The sequence below is a fragment of the Balaenoptera borealis genome (genome assembly GCF_965194805.1).
Source record: "Balaenoptera borealis genome assembly, chromosome: 15".
NCBI lineage: Eukaryota > Metazoa > Chordata > Mammalia > Artiodactyla > Balaenopteridae > Balaenoptera > Balaenoptera borealis.
Window position 1 is genome coordinate 46,770,849 of NC_138871.1, and position 25,716 is coordinate 46,796,564.

At 36.8% G+C, this 25,716-nt stretch overlaps 1 protein-coding gene across 7 annotated transcripts in view; it reads left to right on the forward strand.

Annotated features, from left to right (window-relative positions):
* The window catches only part of ASB3 (ankyrin repeat and SOCS box containing 3), a 92,494-nt gene that overhangs the window by 40,098 nt on the left and 26,680 nt on the right, over window positions 1–25,716 (forward strand). For all 7 annotated transcript variants that reach the window (XM_082358217.1, XM_082358223.1, XM_082358221.1 and 4 more), the window contains 4 exons: window positions 15,905–16,017; window positions 16,601–16,736; window positions 19,489–19,666; window positions 21,575–21,772. In XM_082358217.1, coding sequence (XP_082214343.1) covers window positions 15,905–16,017; window positions 16,601–16,736; window positions 19,489–19,666; window positions 21,575–21,772 — 625 coding nt within the window. The remainder of the gene's footprint in view (window positions 1–15,904; window positions 16,018–16,600; window positions 16,737–19,488; window positions 19,667–21,574; window positions 21,773–25,716) is intronic.

Sequence of the window (25,716 nt, forward strand, 5' to 3'; positions counted from 1 at the left end):
AGTTCCTTGACCAGGGATTGAACCTGGGCCACGGCAGTGGAAGCCCAGAATCCTAGGCCACCAGGGAACTCCCCTGTAGTTTGTTTTACAGAATGTCATAAATATATATGAAATAATACAACATGTAACCTTTGAGACTGACTTCTTTCACTTAGCATAATGCTTTTGAGATTCATACATGTTGTTGCATGTATCAGTAATTCATTCCTTTCTTGCTAAGTAGTATTCCATTGTATGAGTGCACCACAATTTATCTATTTACTAGTTGATAGACATCTGAGTTTTCAGTGTTTGGTGATTATGAACAAATTGCCACAAACTTTTGCACACAGGTTTTGTTTGAATATAAGTTTTCATTTCTCTTGAATTAATATTTAGGATTGTTGGTTCGTGTGGTAAGTGTATGTTTAATTTTGGAAAACAATTTGGAAGTTTCTTATATAGTGACTCTCCCATTTTGCATCCCTTCCAGTAATGTTTGAGAGTTTCAGTTGTCGCGCATCCTCACCATGTCACTTGGTATTGACAAATTTTTCTTTTTTTCTTTTTTTACATTTTAGTCATTTTAATAGGGATTTAGTGGTATCTCATTGTGATTTTAATTTGTATTTTTCCTGATTGCTAATGATGTTGAACATCTTTTCATATGATTATTTGCCGTCTTTCCTTTTTTTTCTGTTCTTAGACAAGTGTGTTTTGTTTTGAAATAATTTCAGACTTATGGAAATAACAGTACAAAGGATTCTTGTGTACCTTTCACCCAAAGTTTGTTCTTTTGCCCTGCTCAGTGTATCGTTTTTTCTCCCTATATATTTATCCATGTATTATTTTTTTGGAACCCTTTGAGATTAAATTGTAGACATAAAGCTTCTTTACCCATAAATACTTCCGTGTGAACTTCCTAGAAGCAATGAAATTCTTTTATGTAACTGCCATAAAATAATCAAAATCAGGAAGTTAACACTGATACAGTACTGTTGTTTAATCTACATTTTACTCAGGTTTGCCAGTTGCTCCACTAATGTCCTTTTTAGCAAATAAAAAAAAATTTTTTTTAATTGGTTCAAGATCAGTCCAGGATTATTTATTATATTTAGATGTTATGTCTCTTTAGCCTCTCGTAATTTGGAACGGTTTTTCAGTCTTTATCTGTTATGATTTTAGCATTTTTGAAGAGTTCAGGCCATTTATTTTGTAGAATGTCTTTCAATTTGGGTTTGTCTGATGTTTTTCCTTGATAAAGTACAGGTTATACATTTCTCCAGGAATACCACAGAAGTGAAATGGTATCTTGGTGCATCTTATCAGGAAGAAAATGATCCATTACTGGTGATATTAATTTATAAAAGTGTTTTAAATATGTGATATATACTATTATGAAGATGTTTCATGGAAGCCTTGCTGTAATATGGTTTGAGTTTCCTAGAGGGGAGATTACTTTTTATGTAAAGTTTGTTTTTTTTTAACCACATCCACATTTAACCCATTTCGGATATTCTGTACAACTACATAGTAAGCTTAAGCTTTCGTTGAAGCCGTGCTAAGTTCAATCTCTATTCTAGTTGTTATCTTCAAGGAATCTAACATAGAGGCGTGAACAAAAGGAATTAAGTCCTGTAAAAGAGTTAGAAATAACATGTTCAGGGTATTAAAAAAGGGAAAAATAAGTCACCGTGGGATGACAGAGGAAGATATCATGTGCAGAGTACTCTATTAATAGTAACAGCAACATTTATTAAGCAGAGAATGTGTACCAAACCCTGTGTCAGATGTTTTACATGAATTACCTTGTTTAATTTTCGCCACGATTCTATGACATATGTACTATTATTATTTCTACTATCACAGATGAGGAAGTGTGAAAACACTGTATTTAGGATCAGAAGTTCTGTATTTAAGTTTTGATCTTGCTAACTGTCTGTGTATTGGTTAGAATAGCATTTCCTGAATTGATTCAGTGAGCTATTAATAGATGTTCATTGACAGAAGTATTCCTGATCAAGATATGTTTGGGAAATGCTATGTTCTATATTCCCCAGTGTAGAAAAACAAAAATTAGTAGCCATGTAGCTTTATGTGTCCACCTAGTCTGCAGTATCCTCTGTACTCTATGTTATCCTGTTTTAGTATTTTCATAGTTCTTGTCACTGGCTGCAATTATTTTATTTGTTTGCTACTTTGTTTATTGACTCCTCTCACTAGAAAGAATGTTCCACGAGAGCAGGGATTTTATTTATCTTGTTCACTGTTGTAGCTCCCAAACTCAGATCAGTGCCTGGTATATGGTAGGCATGCAGTAAATTATTTGTTGAATGAAAGAATGAAGGTCTTTGAAATAACTTCTTATAAAACATCACTTGTTTTAACTTTAATCCAGCATTTTGAAATGTATTTGACCTTAATATTATTTTTATTTGTGGAACACTTAGGGGGAATATCTCAAAAAACATTAATATTCCATAGGACTATTTGAGAAATGCTAGCTTGATCACTTAGTTTACAGTTTCAAAATATAATAGTTCCATTTACTGAATTCAGCATCGTGCTTACTTATTATATAAGTATTTGGAGAAAATTAGAGATGCAGAGTTTTTAGTGATTTATATTTCAGGATATACTTGCTGTTTTTTATGTTAATGAAGGAAGAGTTGCCAGGATAATTCACACCAGTGAAAAACTTTAAATCACTTATTTTTAGTAATAGGATTTATTTAGTTTCTTTGGCGGCAAACTACCATCCTAATTATGTTTTGTATTGGCTAATACAAAAAATATTTTGACTCAAGCAGAGAGTTTAAGCCCAAGGATATATAGTACATAGAGTACTTCTGCATGCTCAAGTACTGCATCAATTGTATTAGGTCCTTGTTTGGAAGTAGAGTTTTTTTTTTTTAATTAATTTATTTATTTTTGGCTGTGTTGGGTCTTCGTTTCTGTGCGAGGGCTTTCTCTAGTTGCGGCGAGCGGGGGCCACTCTTCATCGCGGTTCGCGGGCCTCTCACTGTCGCGGCCTCTCTTGTTGAGGAGCACAAGCTCCAGACGCGCAGGCTCAGTACTTGTGGCTCACGGGCCTAGTTGCTCCGCGGCATGTGGGATCTTCCCAGACCAGGGCTCGAATCCGTGTCCCCTGCGTTGGCAGGCAGATTCTCAACCACTGTGCCACCAGGGAAGCCCGGAAGTAGAGTATTTTTAAAAAAGGAAGAGAAAAGGAAAAGTACAGCCTGAGCTTTTGCAAAAACATAGTGACAAAGAATGGATATGTGACTCTTCAGTTAGGTGTTTGTTTAGTTAGGTGTTCTGGGCTCTAGTGTCTGCTCTGACCCATAAATAATATGACAGACTTCAGCAGTGTGCTTTACTTACCTGTATCTTTCTCCCTCTTTTAAATAACCATAGTGATCTGTGTTTCCATCTGTAATGGAAGAGTTTTTTTTATTAAAACAAAATCTAGAACACTTCAAGGTTTGCACCAAGCTATAGATGATAATCTCTAGGTAAGGAAGAGAGGTTGGACCAACTGGACTTAAAGTGAGAAAGGGGGACTGCCCATCTAGTATAGCTTCCTTCCCCATCTGTAGCTTTATCTTCCAAAACTGTTCATTGCTGAAACTTTGGAGTATGTTACCCCTCCCCCCAAGGGAAGCTATATTCCCTTGCATGTTGTAGTACCTATCCTGTGGCCCAGTTAACACCTAAACTGGGAGATCAAGGCATAGAAAATGAATACAGAACTATGGAAATTTTCAGGTGACTAGAAAAGTCATCACCATCAGTGGTGTGTCATTATGATTGAACTAAAGGCTAAATGCAGACAGAAAATTTACTGCTCCACTGTTCATAATGGGATTATCTTTCCTACACGGAACTCACCAAGATTTTCATAAAATTGAGTTTGGAAGGAAGGTTTTCAGTTCTATGACAGTAAGAATTAAAATGAGACAATCCCACAAATTCAGGAAACAACACTGATAAATTGGAGGCTCAAATCCAACCCAGTGCGACCTCACAGAACAATTTCTATGAGAACTGCACAGCATGCTGTTTTGGCTTTTGCTGGATTATTTTTCATTTTTTGTTCTTCTGAGTCTCTGCTTAGTCTGTGTAACCTTCAACGTTAAACATAGCTGTGCTGTTTATTAGGAACAAAGTTTTTTATAAACAGTGTTATGTGAGGCTGCCTATTTCAATATTAAATTGTAAAATATGTCATACTTTAGCTCGTGTGGCCTATCCTTTAACTCTGACTCTGTTGGTATATTCCAGAGTTGAACAAACCAACCTGTATTTCACTTTTCACTGGTATTTTCATGGATTAGTGATCATTCATAGAGTTATTTTTTGAGGTGCTATGAATTTTGAGGTTTAGCATTCATATATTTAATATGTATTATATTAATTAAACTTAATCTTTGGAGTTATTTGTAGATCTTTCAATGGAAAGATTAATCATCTTCCTCAAGGATTATAACTTAAGCTTATTTTTATTTGAGGACATGTTCTTGAAAATAGGAGTTTGAGTTTTCTCAGGTCTGAAGTATGGCTGTTCACTAAAAAGTTACATTTTAAAAATGTTAATTTCATGTTCTATTTACTTTCTTGATGTAACTTTTTATTATTTTATATCATACTCTTCGATGCTTTAAGACTGTATCTTTTCATTCCTTAAGGTAAGCAGTTTGAAGCTAGTATATTTATTATCTTTCTTGTGTTACCTTCATATAATTAAATGTGTTTACGCCATCTGTCATTTTATTAGTCATGTTTGATTGATAGAATTAAACTTCCGGCTTTTAAAAATGAAGAAATCCGTATCCCTATACTCTCCTGTGTAACTCTTTTTCTTTTTTCTGTCCTTTGCCAAATTTTGTTAGTTATATTGTATTAACGTCGTCAGTGGAAATAACATTTTGCATCCTATTCTGGCATCTTAATGCCTTCATTTTATTTTACTCTTATAGTTCTGTGGTTCCGTAGCTTAGAAGTTTATCATCAGTTATTTTGCCGTGGTTTTTCCAGTCTTGTTTGGTTAACTAAATTCTTCCTTTAACAGAGTCCTCTGAAAGGACCCATGGGAATAATGTTCCTTGAGTTCTTGCATGTTCATAATTGAATAATTATTTTATTAAATTAAATTAATGAATTAATTTACTTTTTGGCCATGCCACACTGTAGCTTGTGGGATCTTAGTTCCCCAACCATGGATTGAACCCAGGCCCTTGGCAGTGAGAGTGCAGAGTCCTAAACACTGGAGTGGTCCTTGGGATGAGGGATGTTTTGCCAGATACTTTTTCTTTGATAGGGACTCCTCAGTGTAATGATTTGTTTCTCTAAGCCATACTGTGGAGATCATACAGAGGTGGCTCCTTGAAGGAAACTGCTGCTATATGAGTACTTCAAAAACGTGAATCGGATAATTACAGAAAGTGGTAGAATTCACTTTTATAGCTCTGCTATCTAAATCAAACGTTTCTCTTGACTCTGTTGGTGGGGAGACATATGGAAAAATAATAAAATAGTGGAATTTTAGGTTTTTGTCTTCTAAGACTTTCATGTGATTGAAAGATTTGTTTTTCTGGATATGGTCTCTGATGTCTAATTACCCATTTGACTTCTTTCTGTCAGAAACAGAGACATGTCAGTGGCAACATGTAGAATTAGATTGGGGTACTGACTACAGTCTTTCTGTTACATTCCTAACATAATGAATTTTGTCCATTTGGTCATGGTTTTTCCCATCAGTATACATCTTTAAGATTGTTAGTCGTTGGGCACACACGAGGTCCTTTGTAAGAAAGAAGTGTAACTTTGCATTACAATTTTAGAAAAAATTTTTCTAAGTAGTAATCAAATACTACATTTCAGACTAAGGATTCATGGCCAAGACACATTATAGAAATATATCTGTATATATAGGGAGAGTGGTTTGAAATTAACCTTAAAAAAGCCTTACTTTATAACCATTCTGATTATAACATTTAATTATGAAATAAATAACTGTGGGTAGTCCTACTTACCCAGTGACATTCTCGAAATAATTCTCCATCCTTGCCAGTCACTTTGTCAGAGTGAAAAGTTGAAACTAACATATGCTGTCAGTGGAGTTAGTATAGTACTTTAATAGTTCTCCTGTCCTGGGTATAGGTAAAGTCTTAGAAAAACATAAAATCTGAGGTGACATAGAATAAATTCAAAACACTAGAAAAAAAAATCACTTGTCATTTCAGTCTAGTTTCTTTTCTAGTGCCACCAGATGTCAGTGTAACCACAGGACCAGAGAAATACACAGTAGATAAAATGGCTACGAACATTCTTTTTTTTTTTTTTATGAATAGCCCAGTTTGCTTTTTTTTTTTTTAAAGAAATTCACGTTCTTTTATTTATTTATTTATGACTGTGTTGAGTCTTCGTTTCTGTGTGAGGGCTTTCTCTAGTTGCGGCAAGTGGGGACCACTCTTCATCGCGGTGCGCGGGCCTCTCACCATCGCGGCCTCTCTTGTTGCGGAGCACAGGCTCCAGACACGCAGGCTCAGTAATTGTGGCTCACGGGCCCAGTTGCTCCGTGGCATGTGGGATCTTCCCAGACCAGGGCTCGAACCCGTGTCCCCTGCATTGGCAGGCAGATTCTCAACCACTGCGCCACCAGGGAAGCCCCGAACATTCTTTTTTGCTTTGTGAAAGAGGTAGGGAAAAACGTTTTATTCAAATTAGATATACAATGGAAAGATTATTTTATCAGTGAATTGTAGAGAAAAATGAAGTGCATAATGGAGAATAGAGTACATGTAGAACTTAAGAAGCATAGATACAGTTAAAAATTCATATATAAATCAAATGTACTAATAGAATACGTAGATGATCTCTGAGGCCCTCAGAAATCACCAACCTGTTGCTATAACTAGAGGAGATGGACAGCCTGTGGTTAAACTGTTCATTACAGCCTTACTGACTGTGATGTTTCTCAGTAGAACTACTGTCACAATCTGAGCCTCAAGATGAAAGAGTATATTCTAGCTTATAGATGTAAAACTCAGCTCACTACAATTTGCATTTGGTACAGAACTTGTCTACAGTAGTTCCCGAGAACACATAGTCACATTAGGCATTTTTCCAAAAGAGCATTCAGTAGGATAATTACATTTTAAAAAATCCCTCCTTTAGAAATTTATTGTTTAATGAGTGCTGCATTAAATAATGATCATTGTTTACTATTTTTAGTTAGAGTTTAATACTCCTAGTTAGATTTATTCCTTACATGTATGTATAGCTCTACCATATTTCTCCCAGATGAGAATCCTATGTTGAGTCCATGTCTTCATGAAATCTTCATGTGGGGCTTGTGACTGCACTCTGTGTGCTACATGCCTCAACTGAGTTTTTTTTTTTTTTAGAAGGCGGAGGTCATTCTGCTTTTATTCTGTTTAAAAGCACCTAGCTTTTTATTTATTTATTTATTTATTTATGGCTGTGTTGGGTCTTCGTTTCTGTGTGAGGGCTTTCTCTAGTTGTGGCAAGCGGGGGCCACTCTTCATCGCGGTGCATGGGCCTCTCATTATCGCGGCCTCTCTTGTTGCGGAGCGCAGGCTCCAGACACGCAGGCTCAGTAGTTGTGGCTCACGGGCCCAGTTGCTCCGCGGCATGTGGGATCCTCCCAGACCAGGGCTCGAACCCGTGTCCCCTGCATTGGCAGGCAGATTCTCAACCACTGTGCCACCAGGGAAGCCCCTCAACTGAGTTCTGATTTTGGTTAGAAGTTTTATGTGGGTCAGCGGCTGCTTCTACTTCCTTGATTTCTCCTTTTCAACAATATTTTGTTATTCAGGTTATGTTATCCTAGATTACTTCTTTTTCCCTCTTAAATATAGGAAATGGAAAGATGTGTTTCTTCAAAAATATAAATGTCTTCCTAGAAATTATCGCAGGTAACGATGTTCTCATATCATTCTTACTTTGTTAGACTTTTGCTGTTACAGGTTTCTTCAGCACAATAACCGGACCTGTTGTGGGAGGGGCAGTGTCCCTGCCATCAGAGCTTCTGATTCTTCTTTTCTGCTGTCTCAGCTAGAGTCTTACAGACACAATACGTGTTTGGATTGAAGGGAGGAAAGCCTTTCTCCCATCTCTCTGTGTACCCCAGACACTTTGAGCTGTGTCTTCCAAATGGGGTGTTTTATTTCATGTTTATTCTTTATCCTTGGGCTCTGGTCTCTGTTCAATGCCAGTGTAATACCAGATCCTATGATTCTGCTTTCTTTTTCTCTCTGGGAATCCACAGTACTTTTCCAGGTTCCAGAATTACTCATTTCCTTTCTGTCCTTGAACACCTGCCCCAAACCATAGGAACCACAACAAATGGCCTGGCTCCCTGTCCTCATTGCCAGGCATGTATCTTGGAGATAGATATGCCTAGTATTCTAGGTTAAATTCCAATTTAGTTAAATTCTAAACTCTAGACCGGAGCCGTCCAATAGAATTTGGAAGTGTCCTAAATCTGTACTGTCCAGTCACTAGCCAAGTGTGGCTCTTGAGCACTTCAAATGAAGCTAGTTTGATTGAGGTACTCAAATTTTCACTTAATTTAATTTTAATTAATTAGATTTAAATAGCCACATATGGCTACTGGCTTCTGTATCAGAGAGCGCAGCTCTTCGTATGTCCTTAACTGAGCTGTAGTCCTCTTCTATCTTTGAAATGTTGGCCTTCTTTGCTGTAGCATGTGGTACTAGATGGGTCCCATGTAGAGAGGTGAGGGAGCAAAGAAACACCAGCTTAGCCAATCAGCTTGCTTATCAGTGGGATGGTAGAAATTGCAGCTGAATTTCCCTCATTATCCTCAGTTGATTAGGTGATTATCAGACTCACGCTCCAGTCTTAAGGAAATGTCTTTAGGTCTCTGCAAACTTGGACAGGAAGTGGAAGGGAAAGAAAGAGCATGAAAGTTCTGTATAAACAGCATCTGCCTATAGACCTAGTTCTGTTTTTTGGAAGAGAGAAAAATCTGGCAAGTGAATACAGGTGGTGGCCATGGAAAGATAGAGGATTATGGGCTTTGGATTCCTTTTTTGAGGGTGGGAAATAGTGTATATGTTTGTAAGACAAGATCGGTATGACTGTGGAGGAGGAAAGATAAACATAAACGTTTATTTAAACTAATAAAACTGGTTTGTGGGTAATTATCATGGAGGAAGTAAATTGGACAATAAATTGGGGAAACCTGAGGATCTGCACTCTCACTTAGGAGGGGACTTGGATATGCACTTCTTGTAGTACTGGATGACGGTTGCAGTTAATTAGGTTGTTGGACAAAAGGATTGATCCTGCAAAGGGAAGAGGCTGTCCTTAGGGTGCATGGAGTGAAGGTGACCAATATGAGTTTAGTCAGAGAGCTGTATTAGTATTGAGGGAACTGTAATTATGGCCTAACTCCTCATGATTGAAAAGCTAACCTTCTGAGTATCCTATTTGTGGAGTTTATTAGGAAAAGAAGTTGACCAGTTATATATCAGGAAAGGGGTAAGGGAGACTGAGGGAGAGAAAGAAGGAACATTTATTGAGTACCTACTGTATTTACTTATATTAATTATTCAATCAACATAAAAGCCCATAGGTAAGTAGATTATCCTTATTTTATATGTGTAATGAGGTTGAGAGACTAACTTGCTCACAGCTGGACAGAGTGCCTGACTACACTATCTGTGTTCTTTCCACTAGAGTTAGGGCATCATCTTGATCCTAAATTATAATTCAGATATGTCTGAGATGCCTGAGCACTTGTGTCATGAACAAGTAGGTGGCAAATTCAGGAGCAGAATGAATGGTTTTCCGGTGGAGATTTTTATTTGAGTAACTGGGTGTTAGAGGGGCTTCTGGGAGACAAGGGTGGAAGAACAGCCTGGTTTTCCAGCTTCAGGGATTCATATTTGAGCCCTGTAGTGAGAGGAGCTGAAGGCAGAAGGTGAAGGATCTGTTTCCATGAGCAGCTCTGAGAGACACAGGGATATGAGCGGCCCTACTCTATAGGAAGCTCGGTGACAGAGCATGTTGTGGGTTAGGTTGGGAACAGGGCATCTTCTCCACTGCTGCTCAGATGTAGCATGTTGCCTATACAGTGGGCACTGCAGGGAAACCAGCATCACTTTGGCATCTTGCATATTCAGAATTGGGAAATAAATGGCACGTATGGCCTGGGTGACGTCATTCTCATTGGCACTGTGCCAGTTATAACCTTCAAGTGGCCTTTACAACTGTGGACATCAAGAAGGTGTCTCAGAGAAGAAGATGACAGGATTATTTAGGAGATCAGAAGTTCTTAGTGGGGTAGAGTTTGTCAGGAGATACAGCTTCCATATTATGCAAGTGGGGCCATGAACTGGTGAAAAACACTAAAAACTTTTATTGTGAAACATTTAAAATATATACGAAAGTAGAGAACATAATATAGTGAACTCCTTTGTACCGTCAGCCAGCTATAGCTGTTATCAGCTTGTTTCTTCTGTAACCCCAATGTCAGGATTTGAAATTTTAGTTTACAGTTTAACATAACTTCACTTGTATGCCCAGGCTAGTGAGTCCCAAAGGAACTCAGGATAAAGACAATGTTATATTTTGTTTATTTATTCATATCTCAACTACTTCCAAAGAGAATTTGAAGTGACTGATGATTAAGGTAAGAGTAAACACTACACACCTACCAGAATGGCTAAAAAGAAAAAGATTGAATGTGCCAAGTGTTTATGAGGATATGAAGCAACCAGAAGATAGATTGCTAATGGGAGTGTGAATTGGGTATAGGCACTTTGAAAAACTGTTTGGAAGAACTTACTAAAGCTGAGTATATACATACTCTCTGTACCAGGAATTCCATTCCTAGGCATATATTCAACAGTAATGTGTATCAGTGTTCAGTAAAAGACGTACTAGAATAGTCTCGTTGTAGCACTCTATAACAGCCCCAAACAGGAAGCTATCCAAAGAGCATCTGCCAACAATAGAACGGGTAAATAAATTGTGTTCTATTTACACAATGGATTACTATACAACAATGAAGAGGAATGATCTGCAGCTAGAGGCAACAATATTGATAAATTTTACAAGCATAATGTTGAACCAGAGAAACTAGATGTAATAGAGTACAGATTTTCCTCAACTTAGGATGGGTTTACATCCCAGTAAGCCCATTGTAAACTGAAAATGTTGTAAGTCAAAAATGCACTTAATACACCTAGCCTACCGAACATCATCGTTTAGTCTAGCCTACCTTATATGTGCTCAGAACACTTGCATTAGCCTACGTTGTGCCTTACATTAGGCACAATCATCTAACACAAAACTTATTTTATAATAAAGTGTTGAATATCTCGTGTAATTTATTGAAACTATATTGAAAGTGAAAAACAGAATGGTTGTATGGGTGTAGAATGGTTGTGAGTATATCAGCTGTTCATCCTCGTGTTTTTGTGGCTGACTGGGAGCTGCAGCTTGCTGCCACTGCCCAGCATTGTGAGAGATGATCATACCACATATTGCTAGCCCAGGAAAATATCAAAATTTGAAGTACAGTTTCTCCTGAATGTGTATCCTTTTTGCACCGCTGTAAAGTCGAAAAATTGTTGTCAAACCATCTTAAGTTGGGGACTGTCTGTATTTTCTGGCCCTTTACAGAAACAGTTTGCTGACTCCTATTCTTGTTAATATTTCCAGGTGTAGTTGAGGGAGTCCTGACTAACTAGGAAGCCTGGGCTCTGGCTCTGTGACTTTGGGCAGATCACTCAGCTCCTCAGGATTTATGTCCTGAACAAGCAGGTGATGAGCTGTGCTCCTAGGAGTAGCTCCAACTACAAATTCATTTTTTCCTTAAAAAAAAAAAAAAAGCTAACTTTTTTGCCAAGGCTTACAAAATTTGGCTTCTTTCTACCTCTCTTGCTTTATTTCCTTTCCTTGACTTCACTTCAGTCACACTGGCCATCTTGGCTATTCCAAACATACTCAGCTCTTTCGTACCTCACTGCCTTTACACTTCTTATTTCCTGTTTGGAGTACTCTTCTTCCACCTCTTTGCATGGCTTACTGCTTATCTCTCATTTCTCTGTTCAGAGGTCTCTGTTTCAAAGAGATGACCTCTATCCTCTTTTCTAACATAGCACTCTCATACTCAGTCACTGCTCTTTAGTTTACCTTGTTAATTTCTTCCACTTTTTTTCCCACAAAAAGTAATTTCGCAGTTTCTTTTATCAGAACTTATTTCCTTTATCCGTGTGCTTGTTTATTATCTGTCTCTCCCACTAGAATGGAAGTTCCATGAAGGCAACTACTTTGTAGGTCTGGTTGCTTGCTGTGCCTCTTGTGCTTAGTACAGTCCCTGGCACTGTTGAATGATTGGATTAATTATTTAACTATTGCAAAGTCTCAAAGGACATGGTAAAATGGTAGATTTTATTTCAAATGCAAATAAGAGCCCTGGAAAAAAAATGAAACTATTATTATAGCTAAGTTGATTTCAATGGCTTGTTGTTTGCAGCTACTTTTATAGTCACTTAAATTCTTCCACAGAGCTGTCAGGTATGTTTATATAATCATCCTTAATTTACATAGAATGTGAAGTCGTAAGTATAGTGGCTTCTTCCAAAGCACTGTGGTTTGCTGATTTTCTGGGATTTGTAAGTCAATGTGGCTTTTGTTTTTGTTTTTTAAATCAAATTTTAGAAAATTTCAGGCATTTTTTTTCTTCAAATGTATTTTTTGCTGCCCAGTTTTTACTCTCTTCTCCTTCTGAGACTCCAATTAATGTATGCTGGACTGTTTGATGTGTACAGTTGATTTTCCTATAGTCTTTTTTTTTTCCTCTCTCAGTTCTTCAGATAGGATGATACACATATATATATATATTTTTTTTTTTCCTTCTTTTTTTGGCCATGCTGTGTGGCGTGCAGGATCTTAGTTCCCCAACCAGGGATCGAACCCATGCCCCCTGAAGTGGTAGCGTGGAGTCTTAACCACTGGACCGCCAGGGAAGTCCCTGGTTGATTTATATTGATGTCTTCAAGTTCATCCACTCTTCTACCATCTCTGATCTTCTTTTAAGCCCATCCATTTCTTTTTTCAGTTCTGGAATTTCCAGTTGGTTCTTTTTTTTTTTTTTAAACAGTTTCATTACTCAGATTCTCTGTGTATGCTGTGTGTATACCATAGATATTAAAAGTAAAATCTTTGAACATATTTTCCTTAAAGCTTTAAAGCATATTTATAGTAGCTGCATTAGTTAATCTGTTAAATCCAATGTCTGAGCCATCTTGGGATCAGTTTCTGCTCACTACTTTCTGACTTGTATACTTACTGGGCATTGTGAATAGTATGTCACAGACTTGAATTCTCTTATCCTCTGAAAATAGTGAGTTTTTTTCTTTTTTTTAAATAATAGGTAGATTATTTACTGGCTTATGACCTTGAACTTGTTTAGGTTTGGTTTTATGCTTTGTTGAGAGCATAAGGTATTTCCCAGATCTAACTCCCAGGAGGATTCAGTTTCCAGCCTCTGCCTCCTTCTTGATCAGGGCTTATTTTAGGCTTCCTTAGAGCAGGTCTAGAGTAGGCCTTAGTCTCAGATGTGGTCTTTATGCCTAGGGCTCTGCCTTTTGGGTGTCTCAGCTGGATGCCCAGAGTGTTAACGAGCTATCAAAGTATCAGTGTGGTTTCACCACTCTGACTGGGCCAGAACTCCTAGGAGTTCCATTGCCCCTCAGCACTGTCTTCTACTTATCTCTGTTCTATTCTTAACCCTTTAGCAGTTCTCTGGTAAGCTTCATCTTGCCTTGTACATGTGTAGCCCAGACCTCAGGCAAGGAATCTTGGAGAACTTCCACAGTGGGGCCTCCCCTCCGCGCAGTTCTCTTTTCTCTTGGGGTTTGCCCCACCGATTTCAACTGCTTAAACTCTGATATCTTCCTCCTTAGCTCAGCGGACTGCTTCACTCTGCTCAGATCATTTCCTCTGCTTGGAGTGTTCTTTCTTCAACCTTACCCTTCCTGTGCTTGGACTTCAGCTCATTGCACCATAATCCAGAAATGTCCCCAGGCAGAAAGCTGGGGTGATCATGGGGCTCACCTCATGTGTTTCCCTTTCCTTAGGAATCAGTCTTTTGCCCATGGTTTAATGCTAGAAAAAGTTGCTTTATGTATATTTCCCACTCTTATGATGGCTAGTTTAGTACCAGTTATTTTGTCATATCCAGAAGTATAGTTCTGAAAGCTATTCCGTTTGGAGAGGAATGAATTCTTAAAAAGAGAAAATCATATTTTATTTTAGACATTTATTTTTCATTCACTGAGTCAATGCTTATTTATTGCCTGTCTTCTGTTTGCGATTGGCACTTGGCACGTAAGGGGAACAGAACACAGTTTCTCTCCTCAAGCGTACTTTACTAATGATAAAGAGGCAAACAAATAGTTCGAGTCTGGGTTTTTTTGTTGTTTTTTTTTAAATAACTTTCATTGAAGTATAATATACTTGGTCACAGTATGGTTCCCACTCCGCCTCCAATTTGGTAACTTATTATATAAGGACAAAGAAGTTAACCCAACTCTTCCAAAGGAGAGGCTTTGGTAGTAGGATGTAAGCTGTAAATACATTTTTCTAAACCACTATTTCTTTTTTTTTAAAGGTTTATTTATTTATTTAATTATTTAATTATTTAATATTTTATTTTTGGCTGCGTTGGGTCTTTGTTACTGTGCATGGGCTTTCTCTAGTTGTGGTGAGTGGGGGCTACTCTTCGTTGTGGTGTGCGGGCTTCTCATTGCAGTGGCTTCTTTTATTGATCACGGGATCTAGGCGCACAGGCTTCAGTAGTTGTGGCGCACGGGCTTAGTTGCTCCGCAGCATGTGGGATCTTCCCGGACCAGGGCTCGGATCCGTGTCCCCTGCATTTGCAGGTGGATTCTTAACCACTGCGCCACCAGGGAAGTCCCTAAACCACTATTTCTTAACGATTAACCATTAATTAACCATTTGCCTTATTTTGAAATAATTAGCAAGAGCTATAAAAATGCCATTTTACCATTGAGAAATTTTTTTCACTAGAGATGCAGACATCAGATATCTTAATGTATTTATGATACTAAAAATTTTCTCTCTGTCTGACTTCTATAGCGTATTTAATAAAACAAATTTTTTCGACTTTCATTTTTAGAAGGTCTCCCTAATTCATGGAAACAAACTTATCTACACTCTGTTTCATATATCACCACTGACAACCTGATAATCTTCAACTCAGGCTTTTGGCTATGGAGTGATTTTTGCCAGCAGTCACTGATAATGATGTATGAATTGGATGTGAAACAAATTCTACTAAATTTTCATTGCTTGATATAAGAACATCATTTTAACACTGATTGTCGTTTATTATTGTAAAAATATCTAAGATGCAGACTTGCAGTATTGTGCTTTCAGTTTGCTTGTCATTTACTATTGTCATTTGTGATCAGATGGTAATAGCCAACCTTTCAATTCTTTTGAGACTGTTTCTCCAGACTACTGCTGTTTCTTCTGACCTGTTCATCCCATCCCCCTCTCATTTGCATTTTTAACAAAATAGAAACGCATATTATCTCCATTATCAAAGAGAATATGTTTGCCTCCTGCTTCCATTTCCTCTGTATCTTTTAAGATACAATTGAAAATAATTTTGTATGTGTACCAAAAGGATGTATATATTAATGGGTTTGGGCTAAGACAATTGTGGTAAATGTTTTGGAATTGCATAAGGAGTACATATATGTTTTGATTTGTTGATAGGAAAGATCACAGTATTGTGAGTTCGAAGCTGAATAAGTGATGGGAACATCACCGAAGTGCCCCGTCCTACAAACATGGCTTTTTACTGACAGTAATTTTTTTGACTGTTGTATTGCAGCTGTTGAAAATGGACAGATAGATGTGGTAAGGCTGCTACTTCATTATGGAGCAGATGTTACTGGATCTCATTCTATGTGTGGATGGAACACCTTGCACCAGGCTACTTTTCAGGTAAACTCTGAATTTATTATTTCATTTCCATGTAAATTGTGTGTTTTACCCTTTTAAAATGACAGTTCTGTACAGTTTTTGCTTCCTACTTGCCTGTGATTTATGATGGTTAGTGCAGTACAGAAAAGGCAGTCTAAATGCTAACGGTCATTCTGAATAAGCCAACTGCTCTAGTAGTTCTAGTAGCTTTGGGCTGCAGGGATTATCTAAGTTTTTCAAACGTTGATAGCATAGTTAAGAGACCATCAGAATATTTGGGATATAAACTGATAGCGAGCAACGGCTTATTTTATTTATAGCACTGTGTTTAGAAACTGTGATGACATCTTAGTGCTTGTACTTGCAAACTAATTTTGCAGGATTTTATAAGGATTATAATTCCTAGAGATTCCCAGTGTTTTATCTGTTTATGTTTAATGTTCTAGCTAAAGGTACAGAATAATCTGATTGTTTAACACTTTCTTCCCATCCACCAATACACTTTTTTCCTTTAGTGAGGATAAAAAACATACACACAACAATGAAAAAGATATCTTCTATTTTCTTTGTTTTCTCTTATTTAAAATATGAATCTGTGCCTTAGGAAAATGCTGAGATCATAAAATTGCTTCTTAAAAAAGGAGCAAACAAGGAATGCCAGGATGACTTTGGGATCACACCTTTATTTGTGGCTGCTCAATATGGCAAGCTAGAAAGCTTGAGCATACTTATATCATCGGGTAAGACTAATCCATTCGTCTTTACACTGTTAAGATCATGAGTTTTAACTTTGTATCTTCTTAGGAAGAGTAATTCTTGACCAGATATAAATTAGGTTCTGGAATTTATGGTCTTATGTTAGTGGTAAATAAGAGTACATACAAGTTCATTTATAAGCCTGGTTACTAAGTCTCTATTACTAACATAATACAATGCGCAACTACTAATTTATCTGTGTAGGACCATAATGATCTATCATTAAAGCAGGTTTATTGGCAAGTTGAATGATGGTGCTGTTCTTTATTATAGGGACCTGAGCAATTCCAGCTTTCTAGGGTACAAGACTAGTACAGGCTTAATTAATTTTTTAGATAGTTATTTTGTATATTAACCCTTTGAGTTGTATGTTTTGATCAATTGTGTGATATTTAAATGGGTTTATTTCAAAGCATGTTTACACTTTATTATGTTAATAAATAACAACAGAAGCCTGTTAAAGGTTTCTCAGTGGCAACCATTACACATTCAGCATTGTCGGAGAGGATGGTGTTGAGGTGGCATTCTTACTCTGACATTTCTGTGACCAGAAACTTTTGTTATGTAAGAGCTTTTCAGTTCTTCCAGACACTGTGTGTGCACTCACACTGCTAACCTGACGAAGCATGGATAGTCAAGAGCAGATGGGAAATACACAAGATTTGCCACCACGCAATTTTTTTTAATACTTAGACTTTTCACATATCTTCTGTAATACCTAAACTTTTAATAAATTACCAAAACAAAGTTTAAAGTTGAGAGAATCCCCCAAATCATTTGCTCAAGCATTTTTTTTTTTTTTTTGTATTAAGAATCCCAGGCTTGGGGACTCCCCTGGTGGTCCAGTGGTTAGGAATCCGCCTTCTAATGCAGGGGACGTGGGTTCGATCACTGGTCAAGGAGCTAGGATCCCACATGCCACGGGGCATCTGGGCCCGTGTGCCACAACTGCTGAGCCCGTGCACTCTAGAGCCCGTGCACCACAACTAGAGAGGCTGCATGCTGCAACTACTGAGCTTGTGTGCTCTGGAGCCCACATGCCACAACTAGAGAAGAACCTGCATGCCGCAACTAAGACCTGACACAGCCTAATTAATTAATTAATTAATTAATTAATTAATTAAAAAAATCCCAGGCTCTGAGCATTTAAGTGCCTTGCCAAAGATCTAGGAAGTATTCCCTGGCAGAATCAGGACTTGGATCCAGGACTTGTGATTTCTCATCTTCCTTCTTCTATGTTGTACCTTCCCAAGGACTGTCGTGATGTATTTTGTGACTTCCAGTCCGTAAGTTCCAGTTATTAGTGTGTAGCTAATATTTAGAATGAAATAGGTTAAACTGCAGCTTAATGACTCCTCATGCTGAGCCTGTCTCCTGGAACACTAAGCACCTGTTTTGTTTTTCTTTGTTCTTTTTTTTTTTTTCTTCTCCTCTCTGAATAGTTATGAATAGCAAGTTGAAAAGGTATGTAGGTATGTTTATAAGGTAACTATACATGTTTCTAACTCTTTAAAATGACTTTCCTTTCAGTGAATTATCTCTCATTTTCCCAACTTTTCTACCTGCAATCTTACAGGGACTAGTTCCTTATTCTTTCTTATACATTGAAATTGTCGATCAAAACAAAACATTGCTTAAAAGAGAAAGTTAAGTAGGTTTCTTTTTTGACTTAGTCTTTTCTCAGTTATAGTGTTCATTTCTTTCTGAGGCTGACAGTAGGTGAAGCCACCTTGTACAAGTCAAGAATATTCTGTGTATCTAGACATGTTGAATATCCAGTTGGAATTTCTGACAGTTCCATAAACTCTAAGTTACCATTTGTGTTTTGCATTGTTTTTACCCATTTCAGGGCTTTGGTTTATTCAAGGTATATTTATGGAACATCCTTTTAAATAAAAAAGTAGTCTTTCCCCCCCTTGATGATGATGATTTTTCACTGAGCTGTATTCCAGAAATTTAAAAATTCTCGTGGTCATGTATTAACACCATACTTGGCATACTTAACACATTATTTGTCAATGAGAAAAGTTTGAGGAAGTCTGCTATTTTTGAAACCTTCACAAAAATTGAGGTCACTAAACTTTTTCACATCTTTATACATTTGTGTCTAAATAATTGATTAGATTTATGCTTAAAAAGATCAGCTTAGAAACCCATTTAAATAGACCTTTTTCCTTTTAATGTGGGCTCTGTTTATCATGCACTGGTCATGAAGAAAAGTGATATAATGAAGAGTATAGTCAACATTAGTTTAAAGGCATAGCCCCCATGTATATCATATCTACTGGAATTTTTTTTCACAAATCTTAGCCTGAATCAATTAGTGGCATCTGTAGAGTCTCATAATTTAGATTTTTTTCTTATCCTTTCAGTAATGATCAGAAAAGTTATCCATATTTGATGGTTTGCATTTTTCCCTTTTTAAATGATTGCTTACTGGACCCTCAGAGTGCTTGTTGGAATGAAATGAATCCTTCATTGAATAAGATTCTTATTTTAGCTTAAAAATGAATTCTAAAATATTAATCACTTGTTTTCTTGCTGACATAAAAGTAAAAACAATGTAAATGATTACCAATAAGTTATGAAAATTAATATGTTTTAACAACAGTATCCACTAAGGAAGAAAAGCTATTGTACTGTGAAACCCTTTTAAGGCAGCTGCTTTGAAATTTTTGTTAATTATTATTACTATTATTTGCATTAAGGAGGCTATATGTTAAATGTTTATTTTAGGTGCAAATGTCAATTGTCAAGCCTTGGACAAAGCTACTCCCTTGTTCATTGCTGCTCAAGAGGGCCACACAGAATGTGTGGAGCTTTTGCTTTCCAGTGGGGCAGATCCTGATCTTTACTGTAATGAGGACAATTGGCAGTTACCTATTCATGCAGCTGCACAAATGGGCCATACAAAGTAAGTGTTAAAAATGGAAAATAAAAATGGTCTCATAATTCAAAGGTAATAGAAATAGATCTTCTGGGCCAGACCTTTTACCTCCAGGCGTAATCCTTGGTATTCCCTTTTCTACTGATCTGCTGGGTGACTAGATCCACCCCCACATTTGTCCGCCTTGCATTCCCAGCAACTCGTAGTCTTGCCCTTCCCTAGTGTGAGGCAGAGTGGCCCCAGGGGCTTTCTCAGGGTGTTAAGTCTTCTCTCTGACTTCTTAAGCTGTGGCTGTACTCTCCCACTCCTTTCCAGTCTTGTCCCAGGCATCTTTAGGCATTGATCTGATGGCTTTATTCAGCTTATTTTTGTTACCTCCTTGACCCCAGGAAGGTTTTGAGTTTGTGATCTCTCTTGTGTGGACTGGGTAGTCCTCCATATCTTGAACCCAGGAAGGTTTTGAGTTTGTGATCTCTCTTGTGTGGACTGGGTAGTCCTTCACATCTTGAACGCTTTGACTGGACTTCTCTTTGTCTTATTTCAAATTCAACTCGGTACTTTCCCCTGCTTCTATTACTCTTCTTCCTTAGCCAGAAATTCCAATGAAATTTTTGGTATTGTCTGAAGAGAGAGAGACTTAACGAAAGTTGGAACTCCCTGAAATTGGGGGTTCCAGGAATCTCAGAAATTATTAAACCTGGTTATACCTGTGAGAATATGGCAGCCTATCTTAACATAGATTGGTACCAAACAGTTTTTTTAAATATGTATTTAAAGTTTTTAGAGTCATACTACTACAATAATAATTTTTATAGCTCTTGTTAGTATTATTTAATTTAAAAAGTAATAGTGAAATGGTCTTGTCTTTAGTATGTATACATAGTAGGAAAACAGATGCTGTAATTGGGTTATTATGCCACTAGGTGGCATGGTATTTTACTATTTCCTTAAAGATATTTGTAATCATGTTTGTGCCATGTTGAAGAGTATAATTTTTCCAACTCATTTAAAAAAATTTACCACATTTATTACATATAAGAGACACTAAACAGATTCTTTATTTTAACAAAGTACTTAGGTTTAAAAATTTGATGTTTTTCTTAACTGTTGATTGTTTATTTCATCATAAATCTTAGGTACAGTTATACTCTGAGCTTTAAATTGATACCAAAACCCTCTTGAGAATTTGTCCTCATTTGTTCTCAATTTTGAGAATTCTGTTTGTCACTGATGATTTCCTTCATGGTAAAATATAAGTTCCCCTTAAATATTATCTTAGTCCTACCTTACCTAAGGAAAAGTAGCAAAGAGAAAGAATGTTATAAATTCTTAATTTATTCTTAATTTTTAAATAAATCTGCCTTAATATTTAAAGAGCTCATCTTCTTTTCTGAGAATACAATATTTTAGCAGAATTTCTGACTTCTTCCTGATGAAAATACTATTCATTTCATGTCACCATCTTAAAAAATTCTTACTGATTAGAAAAATAAAACTTTGGTTGCTACTTTATGAAGGAAAATAACTTGTTTTCTTGATAACAAGTTTATATCTAGTATAATGAAGTTTTAAAAAATTTATTAGACCCTAAAATATCTAATATAAAATTTGAATTTTGGGGAGGAAGGTGGTTGTTGGTGGGAAGGTAAATAATTCGTGAAAAATAAAGGACTGTGTGTTATCTGTTTACTTTTATGGGAACGTTATTTAGCTCTGCTTCAGATACGTTTAAGGATCTTTCTATTAAGCAACAGTAATGAGCATAACATTTCGGAGTATGTAGCTTGTAATAATTTACTATAGATAGAAAGTACACTGAAGACAGAAAGGCTTTTTAAAATCTATCAATGAGTGACTCAAAATATGTGCTGTAGAAATGTCTACACTTATGTACATATAAAAGCATTATATACCCCTGAATTTGTGTATTTGCAGAATCTTGGACTTGTTAATACCACTTACTAACCGAATCTGTGACACTGGGCCAAACAAAGTGAGTCCTGTGTACTCAGCAGTGTTTGGAGGGCGTGAAGAGTGCCTAGAAATGTTGCTCCAGGCTGGCTACTGCCCAGATGCCCAGATGTGCCTCGTCTTCGGATTCAGTTCTCCCGTGTGTATGGCTTTCCAAAAGGAGTATGTATATTTTCTGTATTTTTATTCTTTTTTGCTATATGGAGATGTATTTCCAAATGACTTTCTTTTGTGAAACAATATGTCTTAGAGCTAAATTTGTAACTTAAAAAACAGACAAAGACAAAAGCCTTCTGTGATGCACCTTGTTCAGTCAAACTATAATAAAAATGAGGTGATAATGTCAGATTTTTTTCCTTCTCTCTTTGGCTCTGGATTATATTTTTGGGGTAGCAGTTTTAGAGCATACTTTCAATATATTAAAGTAAATGCAGAAATTCTCTGGTATCCTTGGTCTTCAAAACAATTCAAGAATTAAAACAAACTTTAAGTTACACAATGAATAAGGGCTGAAGATTTAATGTATAATGTGGTGACTGTAGTTGATAACACTGTATTATATAATTGACATTTGCTAAGAGTACAACTTAAATGCTCTTAAAAAAAAAAGAGGTAAATATTTGAGGTGATGAATGTTTTCACAATGTGTACATATGTCAAATCACCACATTATATACTTTAACTATCTTACAATCTTATTTGTCATTTATACCTCAGTAAAGCTGGGGGGCAAAAAGATAAAAAAGAGTTAAAAATATCTTTGTCAAGTATGATATTGACCGTGTGTCAGGCTATTTATCATTTGAAATTTATATTTACAAGACTTGTTATGAACGTAAAATAAAACTTTAGTTTTCTAGATATTCTTGCATTTTTAATGTATTTGGTATGTAACGTTTATTTCTGTAGGTCACACTAAGTTTAAAATTTTTTAAAATATTTCTTTTGCTGATCTGCCATGATGCTGTGAGTAGAATAAATGAAGAATTACTGATAGATTATTGATTAGATTCTGGCCAAGACTTGTCTCTAAGACTCCTAAGCTTTTACAATAGATGGCAAGAATAAGGCTATGTGTAAGAAAAGCCATATTGAGTAAAATCTATGGTCCATGCAATAATGGATTAAGTTGTGCAGGTAGTTGCTGTTGTTTTTAATGACGCAAAAGAGGTTGCAGGCTTACCTCAAATTTCATTGGCTTTCCTGAATTCACCATTATGGATTGCTAGCTATGACTTAATTTAAACATTTATCAAAAACTTATTTGCTAAGCTTTTCAGTCTCTACCATCTTGTAACATTTGCTATGTAAAATAGTAGTTCATTTGTTCTGAATTTAAGCTTCTACGTATATACTGTACTCTGAGTATTTGGGGTTTTGGTTAATCTGAGTATCTGGGATCCACTCTATGCATAACTTTCATGATTTCATGGTATACCTCCTTAGGTTTTGTCTTTATAAACAGAGGAGCCCTAATTATTTTAGTTTACCTCACTAGGGCTGTACTGATGACTTTAGTTGATTCATTTGCCTTTCTCTGTACATATCTATCTCCATTGTATTTTATTATTAGATCAGAATTGAATTTTTTTTTTTATAAATTTATTTATTTTATTTATTTTTGGCTGCCTTGGGTCTTCGTTGCAGTGTGCGGGCTTTCTCTAGCTGTGGCGAGCGGGGGCTACTCTTTGTTGAGGTGTGCGGGCTTCTCATTGCGGTGGCTTCTCTTGTTGCGGAGCACAGGCTTTAGGCGCGCGGGCTTCAGTGGTTGTGGCACGTGGGCTCAGTAGTTGTGGCTCACAGGCTCTAGAGCGCAGGCTCAGTAGTTGTGGCACACGGGCTTAGTTGCTCCACAGCATGTGGGATCTTCCCGGACCAGGGATCGAACCTGTGTCCCCTGCATTGGCAGGCTGATTCTTAACCACTGCACCACCAGGGAAGTCCCTGAACATTTTTTTATTTGATCAGAATGTAATGGTTTTGTATAGTTTTGTATAGTGGTATGTCTATGTGTCCAATGTAACAATAATCTGTTTTAGTCTTCATCTTACTTTTGGAGGAATATTTTTGGTCCTGGTCACAGCAGCTAAGCTCATGCCTCATCATCTTATAAGTGTAGTTTAAATTAAATGTATTAAACCATAGCAGTACCCCTGTTAACCCCGAAACACCTTAAAATTAATGTTTTTCTGGCCTGAGAAATCAGGTAAATAGAACCCTGTGGAACAGAGGGTATGAGGGGAATCCTGGAGAAGAGAGAGCTGGAGAAACGGGTTCTCTTAATTCTGCGTACAAACCTGCATATGTCCAGAGCCCATCCAAGCTTTGAATGCACAGAACAGACGTTGAAAACAAGATTTGAACTATTGCCCAAGTCTCAGGCCCCTGAATGGTACATTTCATGGGGCCAGACCCAAAGTAGCATAGCAAAGGGTTGAGAAATGAACCAGCAGTCTGTAGAGGTGAAAAAGAAATTGTAGTCTAAACCTAACTAGGTTATATGCCTGCTAAAATAAACAGACACAATCAGTATTATATTCAAAAGATTATAACAGGACCCAGGCCTAGAGTTTACACACAGCATTACTATCCGTAATGTCCAGGATACAGTCTAAAATGACTTGACATATGAAGAACCAGAAAATATGACCAATTTTAGAGAGAAAAGACAATTAACAGGTGTCAACCCTGAGATGATCTAGATGTTGGAGATATTAAATAATTGAAAACAGCTATTATAATGGTGCTTAATGAAGTAAACACACTTGAAATAAATGGAAAGGTAGATATTTTCAGCTGAGAAATAAAAACTAGAGCCAAATGGACTCTTTAAAACTGAGAAATATAAAATCTGAAATGAAAAATTAACTATATGAGCTCCATAGCAGAATGGAATTGAGAGAGGAAAGAGTCAACTTCAAGACAGACCAATATAAATTATCCAAACAGAAGAACAGAGAAGACGACGACTTGGGGGACAAAAAGGAACAGAGCCTCAGGGACCTGAGAGACAGTATGGCTGGGGTTGACATTCATGTCATTAGGGTCCAGAAGGGAGGAGAAAGAGGTTGTGAACTGATCATGGACGAAAACTTCGCAACGTTGGATAAAGACGTAAGTTTTATAGATTTAAGAAGCTCAGTAAACCAAAATAGGATAAACCCAAAGAAAAGCGTGCTCACCAATAATCAAACTGCTGAAAACTAAAAGTAAAGAAGCAACAGTGTGGCGTATGGTGGTCTTTGGTCACAGACATGAGCTAACAAACTTTGTTTTTTGCTACTCTTGGCAATTTTGCTCTGTAAAATGGCCCTATAGAGCAAAACTAAAATCTGTTTTGGTGGCTTTAAAAGGGCTTGTCAGATATTTTCTTTCATGTGGGAACTTGTAATTGGACCAAATGTATTTTTAATTAGTAAGGTAGGTTTTCAGTAAGAAAAGTCACTGGAAAACACTATTTGTTAGTCTAAAGGAAAAAAGCCAAAACGTCAGAATATCTGTTTTATGAGGGTACATTCTCCTAGTCTTTCCAGTTGACTTTTTGTTTGCCTGGGCCCATGGCAGTAGACTTAATTTTGATATATCTTTGCCATTATTACCTACTCTGCGGGGAATTTAATTGACAGGGAAACATTTCCCAAAGGACTAAATCTAAGCAATGATAGCATCATAATCACATATGCTCACATTTAACATGTATAAAAATATAGTACATTGCACAATTATTGGCACACAGAAAAATATCAAGGTTAATTCTCTTCTTCATTTCTGGAGAAGAAATTCATTTTTGCCATCCTCCATTTATCTAGAAAATAGCATCAATTAAATTTTTAGTCTCTATATTATGTTTATGTAAGCTAACGTCTGGCTATTAGTTTGCATGTCATCACTGTACATGTAATGTGAAAATCATTTGATTATTTTGGGCCTCGGTGTAAAGCTGATCAAGCAAGAAAACTGTCATTCTCCCAGTAGGTTTTGTTTTAGTGTGTCAGAGGGTAATACAGCCAGTGCCTGGGGAAAAAATCGAGGTTGAAAAATTCATTAATTTTTAATTTCTTTCATTAAGTATGTATCTGAAAATTTGGATTCTCTGTGGTTGCATA